Below are 17,575 nucleotides of genomic sequence, written 5' to 3'. Positions count from 1 at the left end.
TTCACAGATGTTCGCATTAAAAACTGTCATAAAAGATATTAACTAACAAAAATGCACTATTTGGGATCGTTTTAAATAATAAATAATAAAAATAAAATAAAAAAGTCCGTCCGATCGTTCCATAACGGGACCTCTAGAAGCAAAGGCCAACTCTCCTTAACACTACACCACACAGACAAATTTATCTTAATTTTAATTTAAACATTTTTCTTCGTCGTGAGTATTATTTTGTTTAGTTTGAATCTAACACATACATTCTTGATTTATATATGACCATTTTTTGTATTCGTCATTTTGCCACACTATGAGCGAAACCCTTAAATATGCTATGCTTAGGATAACACCACTTAGGCATGAATGAGGATGTGGGTTAATTGAGAGACCATCGGATCGACCTCGAGCGGAAATGGCGTTCAATATCATTAATCATTTACTTATTTGTCATCGAGGGTTAATTGGACCTTTTCAGGTTTTGGTAAAATGACTTAAATGAAAACACTTGTTTCAGATTTGCAAATTTCAGTTGCAGTTGTGATATTTGCGAGGAAACAGTTATAATGAACATTTACAATGGTCTAAAATATCCATTATATGCATTTGCGAGGAAACAGTAATACTGAACATTTTCAATGTTTAAAACATCCATAATATGCATCTTTTCAGGCCCGTGCGCAGAGCGGGGGTGGACCCATGGGTTCCAGGCTCCCCCCTCAGCTGGCTGTAAAGTTAGGATTTTTTAAATAATGGACCTACTGTAATTTTTCTCTCATGAAAGGGCCCACAGTACACTTCCCCTCAATACAAAAGAGGATATGTTTTTTAATGTCCCTGATAAATAAGGCGATTAGCCCTTTTTTACTCGCCAGCGGAGATAAGCCCCTAGGCAATGTTTTCTTATGGCATCAGTCAATTCCCCCTTGTGATCCTGAATGCTTCATCTATCGATGGTTTATGTAACACTTTTTTGATTGGCCAAGGAAAGAGAAGCAGCGAATCGAAGCAAACGATACAGGAGGACGTAGGCCTGAATATTGCTGACGTTAATAATTTGTGAAAAACAAATAATGTTGGAAGCAATTAGAGAGGTGATATGGAAAATTATTCATTACTTTGAACCGGCAAGTTTCTTTGTCAAAGTCCAAGGTCCATAACTTCGCCAACAATCAATGGACCGGAACGAAAGTCATACTTTATCCGAAAGTCTTGTAGGTAGATAAACACACAAAATAGTAGGTCAATATCTTAAAGCGTTTTGAAAAAAAGTCTATATAATGAAATGCCGGATAGACGAACGGACAGTCCAACTGACATATGCCACACTACCTGAGGCATAATAATCAGCTTAATATTTGAAAGAGTTGCGAAAAAACCCTCAGAAAAACGGTTATTATAGTGAAAATATTTGTCCAATGCACATAACTTCGCCAAATATCAATGGGCCGGAACGAGTTTCACAATTTATCTTTCGGTCATGTAGGTAAACTCGCATACCAAAAATCAGCCCAATATCTGATATAGTTCCGTAAAAAAAACTACGGAAAACGGTTATTATAGAAAAAGTTTCAAGGTCCAATCTAATGTCACAGTTGTTGACAATGATGATGGTTTATCTATGTTGATGGTGGTAAAAGTAAAACTGTGTAGTAGATGATAAACATTGTGTAGTAGATGATAAACATTTTATAAGGAATTTACTTTTGAAACTTTAGAGGAGTCTTGAATTCAATGAGAAAAGAGTATTATGGTAATATGTCAGTAATATGATACATTTCGTTATTGAGGTTTTTGATTTTCAAATTTTTGCTTTCCTTCTTTATCAAATATCATACATTTCTGAAAACGCTGTTCACACCAATATTTAAAGCTTTTAACCCCAGAAAGGTGCTGATTTACTTGTTATATTCCATAAATTTATATTACAATATAAGTTTTGATAAGTTTTAAAACTCACATTGAAACGTGCAAAATAAAAATAAAATAAGGAGGGAAGACCCCTCCCGCACGGGAAGACCCCTCCCGCACCCTCCCTGGTTGGGCTCCCCCAGTCGAAAATTCCTTCGTACGGCCCTGCTTTAGAAGATTTAAAAGCCTGAAAATTATAACGCGCTGCAAGCGCGAAATGATTGAATAATTTGGAGAGCTTTGTTTTTATCGCTATATTTTGTTATTTTATGAAGCGAGTTGTTTGAGCACTAGACTTTTACTCATATGGTCAGTGGTTTCGAGCCAAGTTGAGGATAACCTCTTTTCTTTCTTTAATTTTATTCTTGTTTTTACTGGAGCTATTTAGTTCCAATGTTTACATTTATCAAATTTAAACGTCAAATGCCAAAATCTGTGAAAATGTCCCTTTAACAAGCTATCAAGATAGTTACGAAGATGTTATTCAGTAAATAAAACAAAAACATTTTAGAGTAAGATATCGTTTTACATTTCGTTTTTTATAAGCCTTCATACAGAGGTATGTGAAGTTGGCTGTTAGATGTTAGCTGTTCATCAGATGTTTAAAACAGAAATGCACAGCTGTGCATTGGGTGTTAATCAGATGTTTAAAACAGAAATGCACAGCTGTGCATTGGGTGTTAATCAGATGTTCAAAGTAGAAATGTACAGCTGTGCATTGGATGTTCGTCGGATGTTTAAAATACAAATGCACAGCTGTGCATTGGGTGTTCATCAGATATTTAAAATAGAAATACATAGCTGTGAATTGGGTGCCCGTCAGATGTTAATATAGAAACGCAAAATTGTGCATTAGGTGTTCGTCAGATGTTTACAATTTAAATAAACAGCTGTGCATTGGGTGTTCATCAGATGTTTAATATATAAATGAATAGCTGTGCATTGGGTGTTCGCCAGATGTTAAAATAGAAACGCAAAGCTGTGCATTGGATAATCGTCATATGTTTAAAATACAAATGCACGGCTGTGCATTGGATGTTCATCAGATGTTAAAACAGAAATGCACAGCGGTGCATAGGGTGTTAATCAGATGTTAAAATAGAAATGCACAGCTGTGTATTGGGTGTTCGTCAGATGTTTAAAATACAAATGCACAGCTGTGCATTGAATGTTCGTCAGATGTTCAAAATACAATTCCACAGCTCTGCATTGGGTGTTCATCAGATGTTTAATATATAAATGAATAGCTGTGCATTGGATGTTCGTCAGATGTTTAAAAAAGAAATACATAGCTGTGTATTGGGTGTCCGTCAGATGTTTAATATATAAATGCATAGCGGTGCATTGGGTGTTTATCAGATGTTTTAAATAGAAACGCAAAGTTGTGCATTGGGTGTTCGTCAGATGTTTAAAATTTAAATGCACAGCTGTGCATTGGGTGTTCGTCAGATGTTTAAAACAGAAATGCACAGCAGTGCATTGGGTGACCTTTAGATGTTTAAAATAGAAATGCATAGCTGCGCATCGGGTGTTCATCAGATGTTTAAAAAAGAAATGCACAGCTGTGCATTGGGTGTTCGTCAGATGTTTAAATTAGAAATGCATAGCTGTGCATTGTGTGTTTTCAGATTTTTACAATTTAAATGCACAGCTATGCATTGGGTGTTCATCAGATGTTTAATATATAAATGCATAGCTGCACATCGGGTGTACGGCAGAAGTTTAAAGTAGAAATGCACAGCTGTGCATTGGGTGTTAATCAGATGTTTAAAATAGAAATGTACAGCTGTGCATTGGATGTTCGTCGGATGTTTAAAATACAAATGCACAGCTGTGCATTGGGTGTTCATCAGATATTTAAAAAAGAAATGCACAGCTGTGCATTGGGTGTTCGTCAGATGTTTAAATTAGAAATGCACAGCTGTGAATTGGCTGTTCGTCAGATGTTTACAATTTAAATGCAAGGCTGTGCATTGGGTGTTCATCAGATGTTTAATATATAAATGCATAGCTGTGCATTGTGTGTTCGTCATATGTTTAATATATAAATGCATAGCTGTGCATTAGGTGTTTGTCAGATGTTTAAAATAGAAATGCACAGATATGCATAGGGTGTTAATCAGATGTTTAAAACAGAAATGCACAGCTGTGTATTGGGTGTTAAACAGATGTTTAAATTAGACATGCATAGCTGTGCATTAGGTGTTCGTCAGATGTTTACAATTTAAATGCACAGCTGTGCATTGGGTGTTCATCAGATGTTTTATATATAAATGCATAGCTGTGCATTGGGTGTCCTTAAGATGTTTAAAATAGAAATGCATAGCTGCGCATCGGGTGATCGGCAGAAGTTTAAAATAAATGCACAGCTGTGTATTGGGTGTTCATCAGATGTTTAAAATATAAATAAATAGCTGTGAATTGGGTGTCCGTCAGATTTTAATATAGAAATGCGAAGTTGTGCATTGGGTGTTCGCAGATGTTTAAAATACAAATGCACAGCTGTGCATTGGGTGTTCATCAGATGTTTAAAATAGAAATGCACAGCTGTGCATTGGATGTTTGGCAGATGTTTAAAAACAATTGCAAAGCTGTGCATTGTATGTTCGTCAGATGTTTAAATAGAAATGCACAGCTGTGCATTAGGTGTTCGTTAGATGTTTACAATTTAAATGCACAGCTGTTCATTGGGTGTTCATCAGATGTTTAATATTTAAATGCATAGCTGTGCATTGGGTGTTCGTCAAATGTTAAAATAGAAATGCATAGCTTCGAATCGGGTGTTTGGCAGAAGTTTAAAATAGAAATGCACAGCTGTGCATTGGGTGTTAATCAGATGTTTAAAATACAAATGCACAGCTGTACATTGGATATTCGTCAGATGTTTAAAAAACAAATGCAAAGCTGTGCATTGGATGTTCGTCAGATTTTTAAAATAGAAATGCACAGCTGTGCATTAGGTGTTCGTTAGATGTTTACAATTTAAATGCACAGCTGTTCATTTGGTGTTCATCAGATGTTTAATATATAAATGCATAGCTGTGAATTGGGTGTCCGTCAGATGTTAATATAGAAACGCAAAGTTGTGCATTGGGTGTTCGTCAGATGTTTAAAATACAAATGCACAGCTGTGCATTGGGTGTTCATCAGATGTTTAAAATAGAAATGCCCAGCTGTGTATTGGATGTTCAGCAGATGTTTAAAACAGATATGCACAGCTGTGCATTGGGTGTCCTTTAGATGTTTAAAATAGAAATGCATAGCTTTGCATCGGGTGTTCGGCAGATTAAAATAGAAATGCACAGCTGTGCATTGGGTGTTAATCCGATGTTTAAAATAGAAATGCACAACTGCGCATTGGATGTTCGGCAGATGTTTAAAACAGATATGCACAGCTGTGCATTGGGTGTCCTTTAGATGTTTAAAATAGAAATGCATAGCTGCGCATCGGGTGTTCGGTAGATTAAAATAGAAATGCACAGCTGTGCATTGGGTGTTAATCCGATGTTTAAAATAGAAATGCACAACTGTGCATTGGATGTTCTTCAGATGTTAAAATACAAATGCACAGCTGTGCATTGGGTGTTCATCAGATGTTTAAAATAGAAATGTATAGCTGCGCATCGGGTATTCGGCAGATGTTAAAAATAGAAATGCACAGCTGTGCTTTAGATGTTCGTCAGATGTTTAAAATAGAAATTCATAGTTGCGCATCGGGTGATCGGCAGAAGTTTAAAATAAATGCACAGCTGTGCATTGGGTGTTCATCAGATGTTTAAAATAGAAATACATAGCTGTGAATTGGGTGTCCGTCAGATGTTAATATAGAAACGCAAAATTGTGCATTGGGTGTTCATCAGATGTTAAAAATACAAATGCACAGCTGTGCATTGGGTGTTCATCAGATGTTTAAAATAGAAATGCACAGCTGCGCATTTAAAACAAATATGCACAGCTGTGCATTGGGTGTCCTTTAGATGTTTAAAATAGAAATGAATAGCTGCGCATCGGGTGTTCGGCAGATTAAAATAGAGATGCACTGCTGTGCATTGGGTGTTAATCAGATGTTAAAAATAGAAATGCACTACTGTGCATTAAATGTTCGTCAGATGTTAAAATACAGATGCACAGCTGTACATTGGGTGTTATTCAGATGTTTAAAATAGAAATGTACAGCTCTGCATTGGATGTTCGTCGGATGTTTAAAATACCAATGCACAGCTGTGCATTGGGTGTTCATCACATATTTAAAAAAGAAATGCACAGCTGTGCATTGGGTGTTCGTCAGATGTTTAAATTAGAAATGCATAGCTGTGAATTGGGTGTTCGTCAGATGTTTACAATTTAAATGCACAGCTGTGCATTGGGTGTTCATCAGATGTTTAATATATAAATGAATAGCTGTGCATTGGGTGTTCGTCAGATGTTTAAAATAGAAATGCATAGCTGTGCATTGGGTGTTCATCATATGTTTAAAATAGAAATACATAGCTGTGAATTGGGTGTCCGTCAGATGTTAATATAGAAACGCAAAGTTGTGCATTGGGTGTTCGTCAGATGTTTAAAATACAAATGCACAGCTGTGCATTGGGTGTTCATCAGATGTTTAAAATAGAAATGCACAGCTGCGCATTGGATGTTCGGCAGATGTTTAAAACAGATATGCACAGCTGTGCATTGGGTGTCCTTTAGATGTTTAAAATAGAAATGAATAGCTGTGCATAGGGTGTTCGGCAGATTAAAATAAAGATGCACAGCTGTGCATTGGGTGTTAATCAGATGTTAAAAATAGAAATGCACTACTGTGCATTAGATGTTCGTCAGATGTTAAAATACAGGTGCACAGCTGTGCATTGGATGTTCGTCAGATGTTAAAATAAAAATTCACAGCTCTGCATTGGGTGTTCATCAGATGTTTAAAATACAAATGCATAGCTGTGCATTGGATGTTCATCAGATGTTAAAATACAAATGCACAGCTGTGAATTGGGTGTTCATCAGATGTTTAAAATAGAAATGTATTGCTGCGCATCGGGTATTCGGCAGATGTTAAAAATAGAAATGCACTGCTATGCTTTACATTTTCGTCAGATGTTTAAAATAGAAATTCATAGTTGCGCATCGGGTGATCGGCAGAAGTTTAAAATAAATGCACAGCTGTGCATTGGGTGTTCATCAGATGTTTAAAATAGAAATACATAGCTGTGAATTGGGTGTCCGTCAGATGTTAATATAGAAACGCAAAGTTGTGCATTGGGTGTTCGTCAGATGTTTAAACTACAAATGCACAGCTGTGCATTGGGTGTTAATCAGATGTTCAAAAGCGAAATACACAGCTGTGCATTGGATGTTAATCAGATGTTTAAAATAGAAATGCACAACTGTGCATCGGATGTTCGTCAGATGTTTAAATACAAATGCACAGCTGTGCATTGGGTGTTCGTCAGATGTTTAAATACAAATGCACAGCTGTGCATTGGGTGTTCATCAGATGTTTAAAATAGAAATGTATAGCTGCGCATCGGGTGATCGGAAGAAGTTTAAAATAAATGCACAGCTGTGCATTGGGTGTTCATCAGATGTTTAAAATAGAAATACATAGCTGCGAATTGGGTGTCCGTCAAATGTTAATATAGAAACGCAAAGTTGTGCATTGGGTGTTCGTCAGATGTTTAAAATACAAATGCACAGCTGTGCATTGGGTGTTCATCAGATGTTTAAAATAGAAATGAACAGCTGCGCATTGGATGTTCGGCAGATGTTTAAAACAGATATGCACAGCTATGCATTGGGTGTCCTTTAGATGTTTAAAATAGAAATGATTAGCTTTGCATCGGGTGTTCGGCAGATTAAAATAGAGATACACAGCTGTGCATTGGGTGTTAATCAGATGTTAAAAATAGAAATGCACTTCTGTGCATTAGATGTTCGTCAGATGTTAAAATACAGATGCACAGCTGTGCATTGGATGTTCGTCAGATGTTAAAATACAGATGCACAGATGTGCATTGGATGTTCGTCAGATGTTAAAATACAAATGCACAGCTGTGCATTGGGTGTTCATCAGATGTTTAAAATACAAATGCATAGCTGTGCACTGGATGTTCATCAGATGTTAAAATACAAATGCACAGCTGTGCATTGGGTGTTCATCAGATGTTTAAAATACAAATGTATAGCTGCGCATCGGGTATTCGGCAGATGTTAAAAATAGAAACGCACAGCTGTGCTTTAGATGTTCGTCAGATGTTTAAAATAGAAATTCATAGCTGCGCATCGGGTGTTCGGCAGAAGCTTAAAATAAAATGCACAGCTGTGCATTGGTTGTTCATCAGATGTTTAAAATAGAAATGAACAGCTGCGCATTGAATGTTCGGCAGATGTTTAAAACAGATATGCACAGCTATGCATTGGGTGTCCTTTAGATGTTTAAAATAGAAATGAATAGCTTTGCATCGGGTGTTCGGCAGATTAAAATAGAGATACACAGCTGTGCATTGGGTGTTAATCAGATATTAAAAATAGAAATGCACTTCTGTGCATTAGATGTTCGTCAGATGTTAAAATACAAATGCACAGCTGTGCATTGGGTGTTCATCAGATGTTTAAAATACAAATGCATAGCTGTGCATTGGATGTTCATCAGATGTTAAAATACAAATTCACAGCTGTGCATTGGGTGTTCATCAGATGTTTAAAATACAAATGTATAGCTGCGCATCGGGTATTCGGCAGATGTTAAAAATAGAAACGCACAGCTGTGCTTTAGATGTTCGTCAGATGCTTAAAATAGAAATTCATAGCTGCGCATCGGGTGTTCGGCAGAAGCTTAAAATAAAAATGCACAGCTGTGCATTGGTTGTTTAACAGATGTTTAAAATAGAAAAATATTGCTGTGAATTGGGTGTCCGTCAGATGTTAAAAAAGAAACGCAAAGTTGTGCATTGGGTGTTCTGACGAGGTCAAGGATGTAATAAAGGGCAAGGTCGAACACGACAATCAAGAGACACAGAACAAAATGTAGCAGAACTTGAACTAGTCCGAGTTTACAATTCGCTAGTTCACCGGAATTCAGTTTCTTGGACAGCGTATTGACATACTTATGTTCTTCTTTTTTCTTTAATGGAAGAACCGATTCCCTTCCGTGTGCTTTGTTTTCTGCGTCTAAGTCCCGAAACTGTGCAGTAATGTAGATGTTGTCAAAACCGTCCTTTGCCAAATAATTTCTGAGATAAAAGAATGATTCAACGAATATAACCAAAAGCGACAGAGATAAGATTTTGTTTCCTATTCCGAAAAAGGCAAATAGCGTCTTCGCTTTTGAATCGATTTCCTCGTTGACTTCCTTTTGAATGTCTGTAAAGTTCTTTGAAGTATTTGCACTGGCGCTTAAGTCTGCTTGTATCTCAAAACGGACGTCAATATAGCTTATTGCTTTATCAAGGGCGTTTCTGAAATCGTAAAATCTAAATGAGATTATTGCTTTCGTGTTGTGCATGTTATTAATTTCCATACTTACTAACATCTACACGTTTAAAGGGACCTTTTCACAGATTTGGCATGTATTGAAGTTTGTCATAAAATGCTTTAAATTGAACTATTCGACCAACCATGCTCATACTGAAAGAGTTTGTTTACTTTATGTAAGCAATTTTCGTATTGTCACAAAAAATAACTATCGATCGATCGCATTTGTAACCCTGTAGCAGGTTTTTAAATCGTCAAAAAATGCAAGTAATAAATATTTAAGGACATGGTTAATGTTCAGTATTACTGTGTCCTAAATTATCAGAACTTCAACGAAAATTTGCGATTCTATAGCCATTTATTTCAATTTACCAAAACGTGCAAAAGGTCCCATTAAATCATATAAATAACTTTTGCGTTAACTCCAGACTATTTAAACCAATGGTATTTGTAGCATATAAAATTGTTTATTGTTTTATTTCAATAAAGGTGTGTTTTTGTGATACATATTCAGTAGTTTGTTCTTTAATGTATCAGTAACAATTCTGATCTATGTTTTCGTTAATGAAAAAAAATGTGTAATCGTTTTGCCTGTTTTCAATATATAGATTGGCCAACTGCACCGTAACGAAATGCGATATAAATTTGCGTCCTCAAGTTTGAGCTAATATGCCTTCACAACGATTCAATAAAAAAAATGACTTTAAACCTCACAACACACATACTGCAATCCGGACTCACCTAGCTCTCTTGGCAACAGCGGTTTAAGCGTCATGACTCACCTAGCTCTATTGGCAACAGTAGTAAAGCGTCATGACTCACCTAGCTCTCTTGGCAACAGCGGTTAAATCGTCATGACTCACCTAGCTCTCTTGGAAACAGTAATTAAAGCGTCATGACTCACCTAGCTCTCTTGGCAACTGCGGTCAAAGCGTCATGACTCACCTAGCTCTCTTGGCAACTGCAGTTAAATCTTCATCGATTGACCTGAGACGTTCGCACTGATCCCCGACCGATGAAATAACGCTACATACGGAATCGCATGAGCTTCTGGAAACCGGAAATTTAGCACTTGCTTATTGATCGTTTATCATTAGTTCGCCAATATATAATTATAATCTTATTCTGAATTGTGTGCGTAAATATTTAGGATACCCGTATATTAATATTCAATATTCACACGGGAACCGATTAACAAGTACCAGACTTAATTACTTCAAGTTCCATAGTTCGTGCATTCCAACAAACATACTTCACGCGTATCATTTTCATTTCAACGAAGTATATCACATACATACGTGTCTTGTTTTGTGAAAACTGGGCATAATGCATGTGCGTAAAGTGTCATCCCAGATTAGCCTGTGCAGTCCGCACAGGCTAATCAGGGACGACACTTTCCGCCTAAACTTGATTTTCGGTAAGGAGGGACTTCCTTGACACTAAAATACCATCAAAGCGGAAAGTGTCGTCCCTGATTAGCCTGTGCGGACTACACAGGCTAATCTGGGACGACGCTTTACGCATATGCATTAAGCTCAGTTTTCTCAGAACACGATACATACTATCAACTTTTGCGATGTATTCACTAGTAATGTTTATGTCAATATTTGGAAATGCATATTACTGTGTTAACAAATCATCATGCATTTACTTTGATACATGTATAACAATAGTGTCACTCACCGTAACCCCGGCAATACCAGTTTGCTGCAAAAATCAAAGCATTTTTGTGATGCACTAGATACACTAGTTTTACATTCCTGAAAAAAAAAATATTTAAAAACAAATTGTCAACTAAATACAAGACACGTGAAAGCAAAGCAGCTTCATGCGTTACATAAACTGCCCTTCGCGAATGTATTGCCAATGTGGTTTTTGAATTATTAAAATAATTTTCTTTCTATCGCTATATGTATCATCCTTATATATTAAAACATTATAAAATCCGTGGTGAATAATCCGAATTATTTTCCCCGTGTAGAACAATTGTTCAACAACGCCCGTTCATATCAAGTAAAAACACAGCATATTTTAAATAAAAGAACCAAGGCATGCATGAAGAAAGAGAAAAACAATCACGCAATATAACATACATATGAAAACGTATGAGTGGAAAAAGGTAACTAACGTACACAATACAAAATTGATATGCTGTATGATATAGTATTATCATGTACTGTATAAGCAATCGTTTACTTGCATCAAAGACTGTAAAATAATCGATATGAAATGTTTTGATTTAAAAAAAGGGCTATTTCGTGGACACCTCAATCGTTTGTATCTGATTTGGGCAAAAAATAAGGAAATTGCGTCTGTTATTTTCCGGTGTGTTTTTGATAAGTCGGCGATCGGTCAAACCGGTAGTGTTTCTGGAGTTAAATTATTCCTACATTTAACCCTTTGCATGCTGGGAAATTTGTCGTCTGCTAAAAAGTCGTCTGCTGAATTTCGAAAATACGAGTTTTCTTCCATTTTTTTCCAAGAATACTATCAAATTGGCAAACAGTTTGGATCCTGATGAGACGCCATGTCATCTGGATCCAAACTGTTTGCCAAGGCCTTCAAAATTTGGTTCCAGCACTGAAAGAGTAGGTAGCGCACCCCTAATGATTTCCCGCGATTTCTTCGAAGGTTAAGAGCCTAACATTAGGTGCCGTAGCCTTGTGGTTAAGGCGATAGACTAGAAATCTTTTGGGATATTTCCGCGTAGGTTCGAATCCTGCCGACGACGTATACTTTCTTGCGACGCGTTTAATTTCTTTTCTTACGTAATTTGATTTAATATGGAATATTTAGCTATGTTTATTGTTAAATATGTTGCAATTTTTGATAAACGTTCTTCAATTTTTAAAATTAAAACAACGTTATGGCTAAATTGGGTGGTTTACTGCTGAAAATACGAACCATGCATGTTGCGTTTTTATTTCTATTTCAAAAAGTAAAAGGTAAATCTGTCTATTTCTTGGTATTTTTTCTGTATATAGTGTGTCTATAAAAACTAAGTTCAAAATATTACTTAAATGATACTATTTTGAATTTAATAACACTTTGTTTTTTACCAACCCAATTTCTACTTGCCTGAAACCACTTACATTTCATGGCGCTCTTCCATAGATAACAAGTTATAAAAAATAAATGTCTGTAAAAGAAAACTTGTTTCATCTTGATTAAACTTTAAACACCTTTATTGCATCTGTACACACCAACTGCATGCCTATATTTGGAAATCTGGATGAATTATGGCACTTTCTTATACCCCAGGGGTGCACATAAACTTGACAAAAAGCCGAGTGTGGAGTAGGTTTTGAAAAAATCAGTATATTTTTTTTAAAAAGCATGGAAAGACTACCTAAAAATGTGCATGTAGTTCAGTGAAATGATGCTGATTAAGAAAATAATAGATTAGATTATATTTGGATATATGCCCATTACGGGTGCGCTACCTTAATATGTTTGCATACAATTACCTTTCTCGTTGCGTTGATCGACTGTTTCGTTGTATCCACCGCTTTATTCACCTCGTTCAACGCATTCGTGACGTCAGCAAAAGCGTCACTCACAGTCCTGCTTGCATTTTCCAAAGTGACGTATTGGTTATCGATGTACTCTATAATTAATTATGAGATCGTGCACGTGTTCACATGACAAGGATTACCCGTTAAGTCAGTGGGCACGAAAATGAGTGTCGTGTTACGCACAAAAATGCAGTTTTATATTGAACAGCGGATTGTTTAAATAGTACGTGTGATGGTTCATAAAACATGCAACATGGTCAATAACTTATTTTTCAAAAAGGTAAATATAAGCTGTGCTCTGTGAAAATGGGGTTTAATGCATATGTGTTAAGTGTCGTCCCAGATTAGGCTCTGCAGTCCGCACAGGCTGATCAGGGACGACACTTTCCCCCTTAACTTGATTTTTGCTTAAAAGATACTTTCTTTCAACAGAAAATATAATAAAAGAGGAAAGTGTCGTCCATGATTAGCCTGTGCGGACTGCACATGCTAATCTGGGACGCCACTTAACGTACATGCATTAAACCCCATTTTCACAGAGCACGGCTCATATCTATATGCATATAATTTGCTTCAATGATTCAACGTAGTAAGAGCCGTCCCAGATAAGTCCCTGCAGGCTAAGAAGGGACGACACTTGCATCATGTATGCAATGTTTCGTCTTGAAGAATACTTTTTTTTAGAGAAAATCCAGTAAGAAAGTGTCGCCACGCACAGGCTAATCTTGAACGACACGTTATACACATTCATTTAGCCCAGTTTGGGTGTATCGGGTGATAGTCGAGCTAATACTTGAAAATGTTTGTTTATCTGTTTATCGTCGTAATATCGTCGTAAAAGGCTTATTGACTTTATGTTGTATTAAATTAAGCCATATGTTTTACCTCATAGCAATACTTTATCAAACTAAAAATCATCATTGATGACACATTTTTTTCATTTGTACTGATCAATTTAAAAAGGACAAGAAAGCGTAACTTAAATGGCGTCTTTAGTTTAACGTTATTTTTTTACAGCGTGCATATACTCTGAACTTAAGTCATATTGTTTGCTAACGGCAAAATATAGCATACGATTTCAGTCGCAATCTGTTTACGCGGGCCTTCATGCAGATGCGCAAACTTTTCCCAGATTAGCCTGTGCGGACTGCACAGGTTTATCTTGGACGAAACTTAACGCACATGCATTAACCTATTTATGCATAGCGTCTAGAAATAAGGCCTTGGCAAACAGCATAGACCCAGATGAAACGGCGCATGATGCGGTGTCTCATCAGGGTCTGTGCTGTTTGATTAAAGGAATTACTGTAAGAAATATTCTAAATATAGAAATAAATAAACTAGACATCCCTAATTTTGGAAATAAATTGATCCAATTTAGAAGGATGGGGGAGTCCACTAGGCATAAATTGGTTTAACCCCGTTTTCAGAGAGTGATGCTAATTTCTGTGATAGTCGTGTCAGCTCTATCATACCATTTACCTTTTAATTTTTCAACTGGCTGGCGTGATTCATCCTGCAGGTATCGACTTTGATTGGTAGCCAATTCCACCAAACACGACATGCTCTTTCCGGTTTTCTTGGCGTTGTTTGCGATATTCTCTAGGGGGTAACTCACAATCAACGACAACAGGACCGTGAGTAGAACCGCTCGGCCTTTTCCTGTAAAAAAGTTCGGCACATACAGACTTGCGATGCATCTGCAATGACTCGAAAGTGCAAGTGACGCACTAAGGAGCACGGTTGCTATGGAAACAAAAATAGCCGCGGAGTCGTATGTATAGCCAAAGCTGAAAACACACAGAATGTACAATCCTGCGTCAATGAGAACGCCTATGAATGCGCCGAATACGGCTTTTGTGGTTTTGTGTGCTCCTCTTTTGCTGTGCAATACTTTTTCGGTACTGTCGGACATAAATCGCGTGAGCTTCGGCATTGGTCGATACTTTCCGTCGCTGCCGGAAGCATGGTCGCCCATGTTGGGGTTTGAGATGGTTTCGTAGTGTTTGTGGTCACTCGCTTCGCTGCTAGCAGAAGTTTGACTTTTACCTGAATATTCGAATGATTCGTGCCATGACGTAACTGATTCGGGTGTGCTGAGCGTGCGCTCTATTTTGGCGTCATCGAAACACACTTTCTGTTAGTGACCGGAATTCTCCATGTTTTTATCGAAAATGGAAAAAAATATTTGTAGCAATCTTGACTCGAAGATTTATAAGTTGTTTGTTTGGAAAATGTGTAATACAGCACTACAATAGAAACGCTTTTGATGTATTATAGAATACTACTATAACTAGAATACTATTACTACGCAAACAATATAAAGGCACTATTTTATGTTAACAGACTAAGCGGATGACCTATGGATAAATACCAACTTGGAGGTCAATTAAATAAATAATTGCAGGTGAAAACACACACGTTCGGACACTTATTGTACGCAAAAGATTTCTAAAGTATTAATTTGTTGACAGTGCGTGTAATTTAGTAATATTGAATGTGTTTTCAGGTTTTATATATACAAGTTAAATGAAAGATAATTAAATCATATCTAATTACAAATGTAGTCGCGTATACACTGACATGTACATGCAATAGTTCATGGTGTTATTACTATGTAAGATAATTACAAACTAAGGTCAGTAGCGTGAAAGAATTGTCAACTTGACTAACACGCTAAACGTATAAAGCATTATTATTTCTCCGTTACGATTGCGTGGATTGGTTTTATTTATTTAAGACACCATTTGACTTAATTTTTCTCCATACAAAATACATTATAGAAAAAGAAAGCGATTTCATGTAGAAAGCAGTACACAAAATAAAATGTAATAAACATGGATGTTGCAGGACATCTATAAGCCTAATAAATCAATGCTATGTATTGCAAATATTAACCCATTTATGCCTAGCGTCTAGAAAAAAGGCCTTGGCAAACAGCGTAGACCCAGATGAGACGCCGCATGATGCGGCGTCTCACCAGTGTCGTCGCTGTTTGCTTAAAATAATTTCTGTAAGAAATATTCTAAATATATAGAAATAAATATACTAGGCTTCCCTAATTTTTGAAAAAAATTGATCCAATTAAGCAGGATGGAAAAGTACACTAGGCATAAATAGGTTAATCGTATTCTCACCCTGGCTACCAGTGTTGGTCTGATCCCGAGCAGGCTTTGCAGCTGTGATGTACTCTTGATTTCTGTCCAAAACCATCGTATAACAGTTTATTTCCAAATCTAAAAATGAATTATAACATAATTATTAAACTATAATTTAACTGGATTTGCGGAAGAGTTTCAATTGTAGCAATAGAAGCAGTAGCATCATGATCAGCAGCAACAGCATCAGCATCATCTTCATCTTCATCATCGTCATCATCGCCATCATCATTATTATTATCATCATCATTAGTATTATTATTTCATTTTTGTTATTCACTTATTTGGAATCATCTATTCATTTTTTGTTTTAAAACTGAAATGATATTATCGAAAAGTGTGTATCAAAGTGATTCATGTCGTGATTAGATTGAAAAATAACCTTCAGTTCTGCATGCGTGCACAACTCTTCTTGTCCTGATATGGGCATCGATCTGAGAAAACGGGGCTTAATGCATAAGCGTAAAGTGTCGTCCCATATAAGCCTGTGCAGTCCGCGTGGGCTTATCAGTGACGCACTTTTCGATTTTAAGTATTTTCCTTTACAGGAATCTCTTTAAGCGAAAAGCTAGTTTATGCGGAAAGTGTATTATTTCATATTATAATAATAAATCCCATTTTTGCAACACGCTTGTGTATGTTCATCAAACAGAGTAACATTAAAACAACAAGTAATAGTAGTTCGAGAATTAAACCAGTATACATACAAAAGAAATCCAAAAACACCTCCCCTGATGAGTGCTCAATAATTCAATTATATAAGCTCGGATATTATTATTATATTAATTTTACTGACAACGAACGGTGTAATATATAGTTCAGGAAAATTAATATTGGCGAAAGCGCAACTTGAGCTCTTTGAAAAGCTTCCAACCTTATATGGGAAAATACACAGTCAGCATGTGACATGGCTTGGCCAATTAAAAACGAGCATTCCGTATGATAAATGTGTCATATAATGAGTACATACTATACTGACCAATAGTCCAAAGTACAAGATCGCACTGTGGTAAACAACTGCTTTCGCAATTTCATTTCAGTTGTCTGGCGTGATATCTGTGATATATTATTACATGTTTTGCATTAAAATATTTAATATATAATATATTCATTACACAAATTATGCATTCGATTTACTATCCCATATATTTGTACAATAATACTTTGCACACTCAATATTTATCATTCCCTTAAATGAAATATATTGAACAGCAACATGACTCGATATGTAAGTGTTTATCTCATTTCAAGCAGAGGCGTCGGAGCTGGGGCGGCAGGGGCGGCGGTCGCCGCCCCAATATTTTCGGCAAAAATGAAGTTTCGGCAAAGAGCTTTTATTCATTTTTTTTATTTTAATACCCGTATATTTGAAAATTTTTACCACGAACAAGATAGTCACGATTTCGCGGTTATGACACGTGTATTGTTGATTGTCACCACCCGCCTACGGTCGTGTCAATTATGTTGTTAACTGATCGGTCTCTTTTATAAAGACAATCCCTTTATTCTTGAGTAATTTAAGCTGGGAATCTT

The 17,575-nt window shown here is 36.4% G+C and overlaps 1 protein-coding gene across 6 annotated transcripts in view; it reads right to left on the bottom strand.

Annotated features, from left to right (window-relative positions):
* Nucleotides 1–17,160, bottom strand: part of LOC127873519 (DC-STAMP domain-containing protein 2-like) — a 28,547-nt gene extending 11,387 nt beyond the window's left edge. The window contains exons 1-7 of one of the 6 annotated variants that reach the window (XM_052417432.1): nt 17,022–17,160; nt 16,022–16,120; nt 14,367–14,933; nt 12,837–12,976; nt 11,053–11,129; nt 10,315–10,419; nt 8,864–9,353 (exon numbers count right to left, since the gene is read on the bottom strand). In XM_052417432.1, coding sequence (XP_052273392.1) covers nt 8,864–9,353; nt 10,315–10,419; nt 11,053–11,129; nt 12,837–12,976; nt 14,367–14,933; nt 16,022–16,097 — 1,455 coding nt within the window. In that variant the 5' untranslated portion in view covers nt 16,098–16,120; nt 17,022–17,160. Of the gene's footprint in view, nt 1–8,863; nt 9,354–10,314; nt 10,420–11,052; nt 11,130–12,836; nt 12,977–14,366; nt 15,040–16,021; nt 16,121–16,749; nt 16,882–17,021 lie in introns of those variants that run through there. The other 5 variants (XM_052417428.1, XM_052417447.1, XM_052417441.1 and 2 more) reach the window with 5 other exon arrangements.
* Between the last annotated feature and the right edge of the window lie 415 nt (nt 17,161–17,575).

Source organism: Dreissena polymorpha, chromosome 1, assembly GCF_020536995.1.
Source record: "Dreissena polymorpha isolate Duluth1 chromosome 1, UMN_Dpol_1.0, whole genome shotgun sequence".
Lineage (NCBI taxonomy): Eukaryota > Metazoa > Mollusca > Bivalvia > Myida > Dreissenidae > Dreissena > Dreissena polymorpha.
Note: the sequence above shows the minus strand (reverse complement) of the source record. Positions and strands in the feature narration are given on the sequence as shown.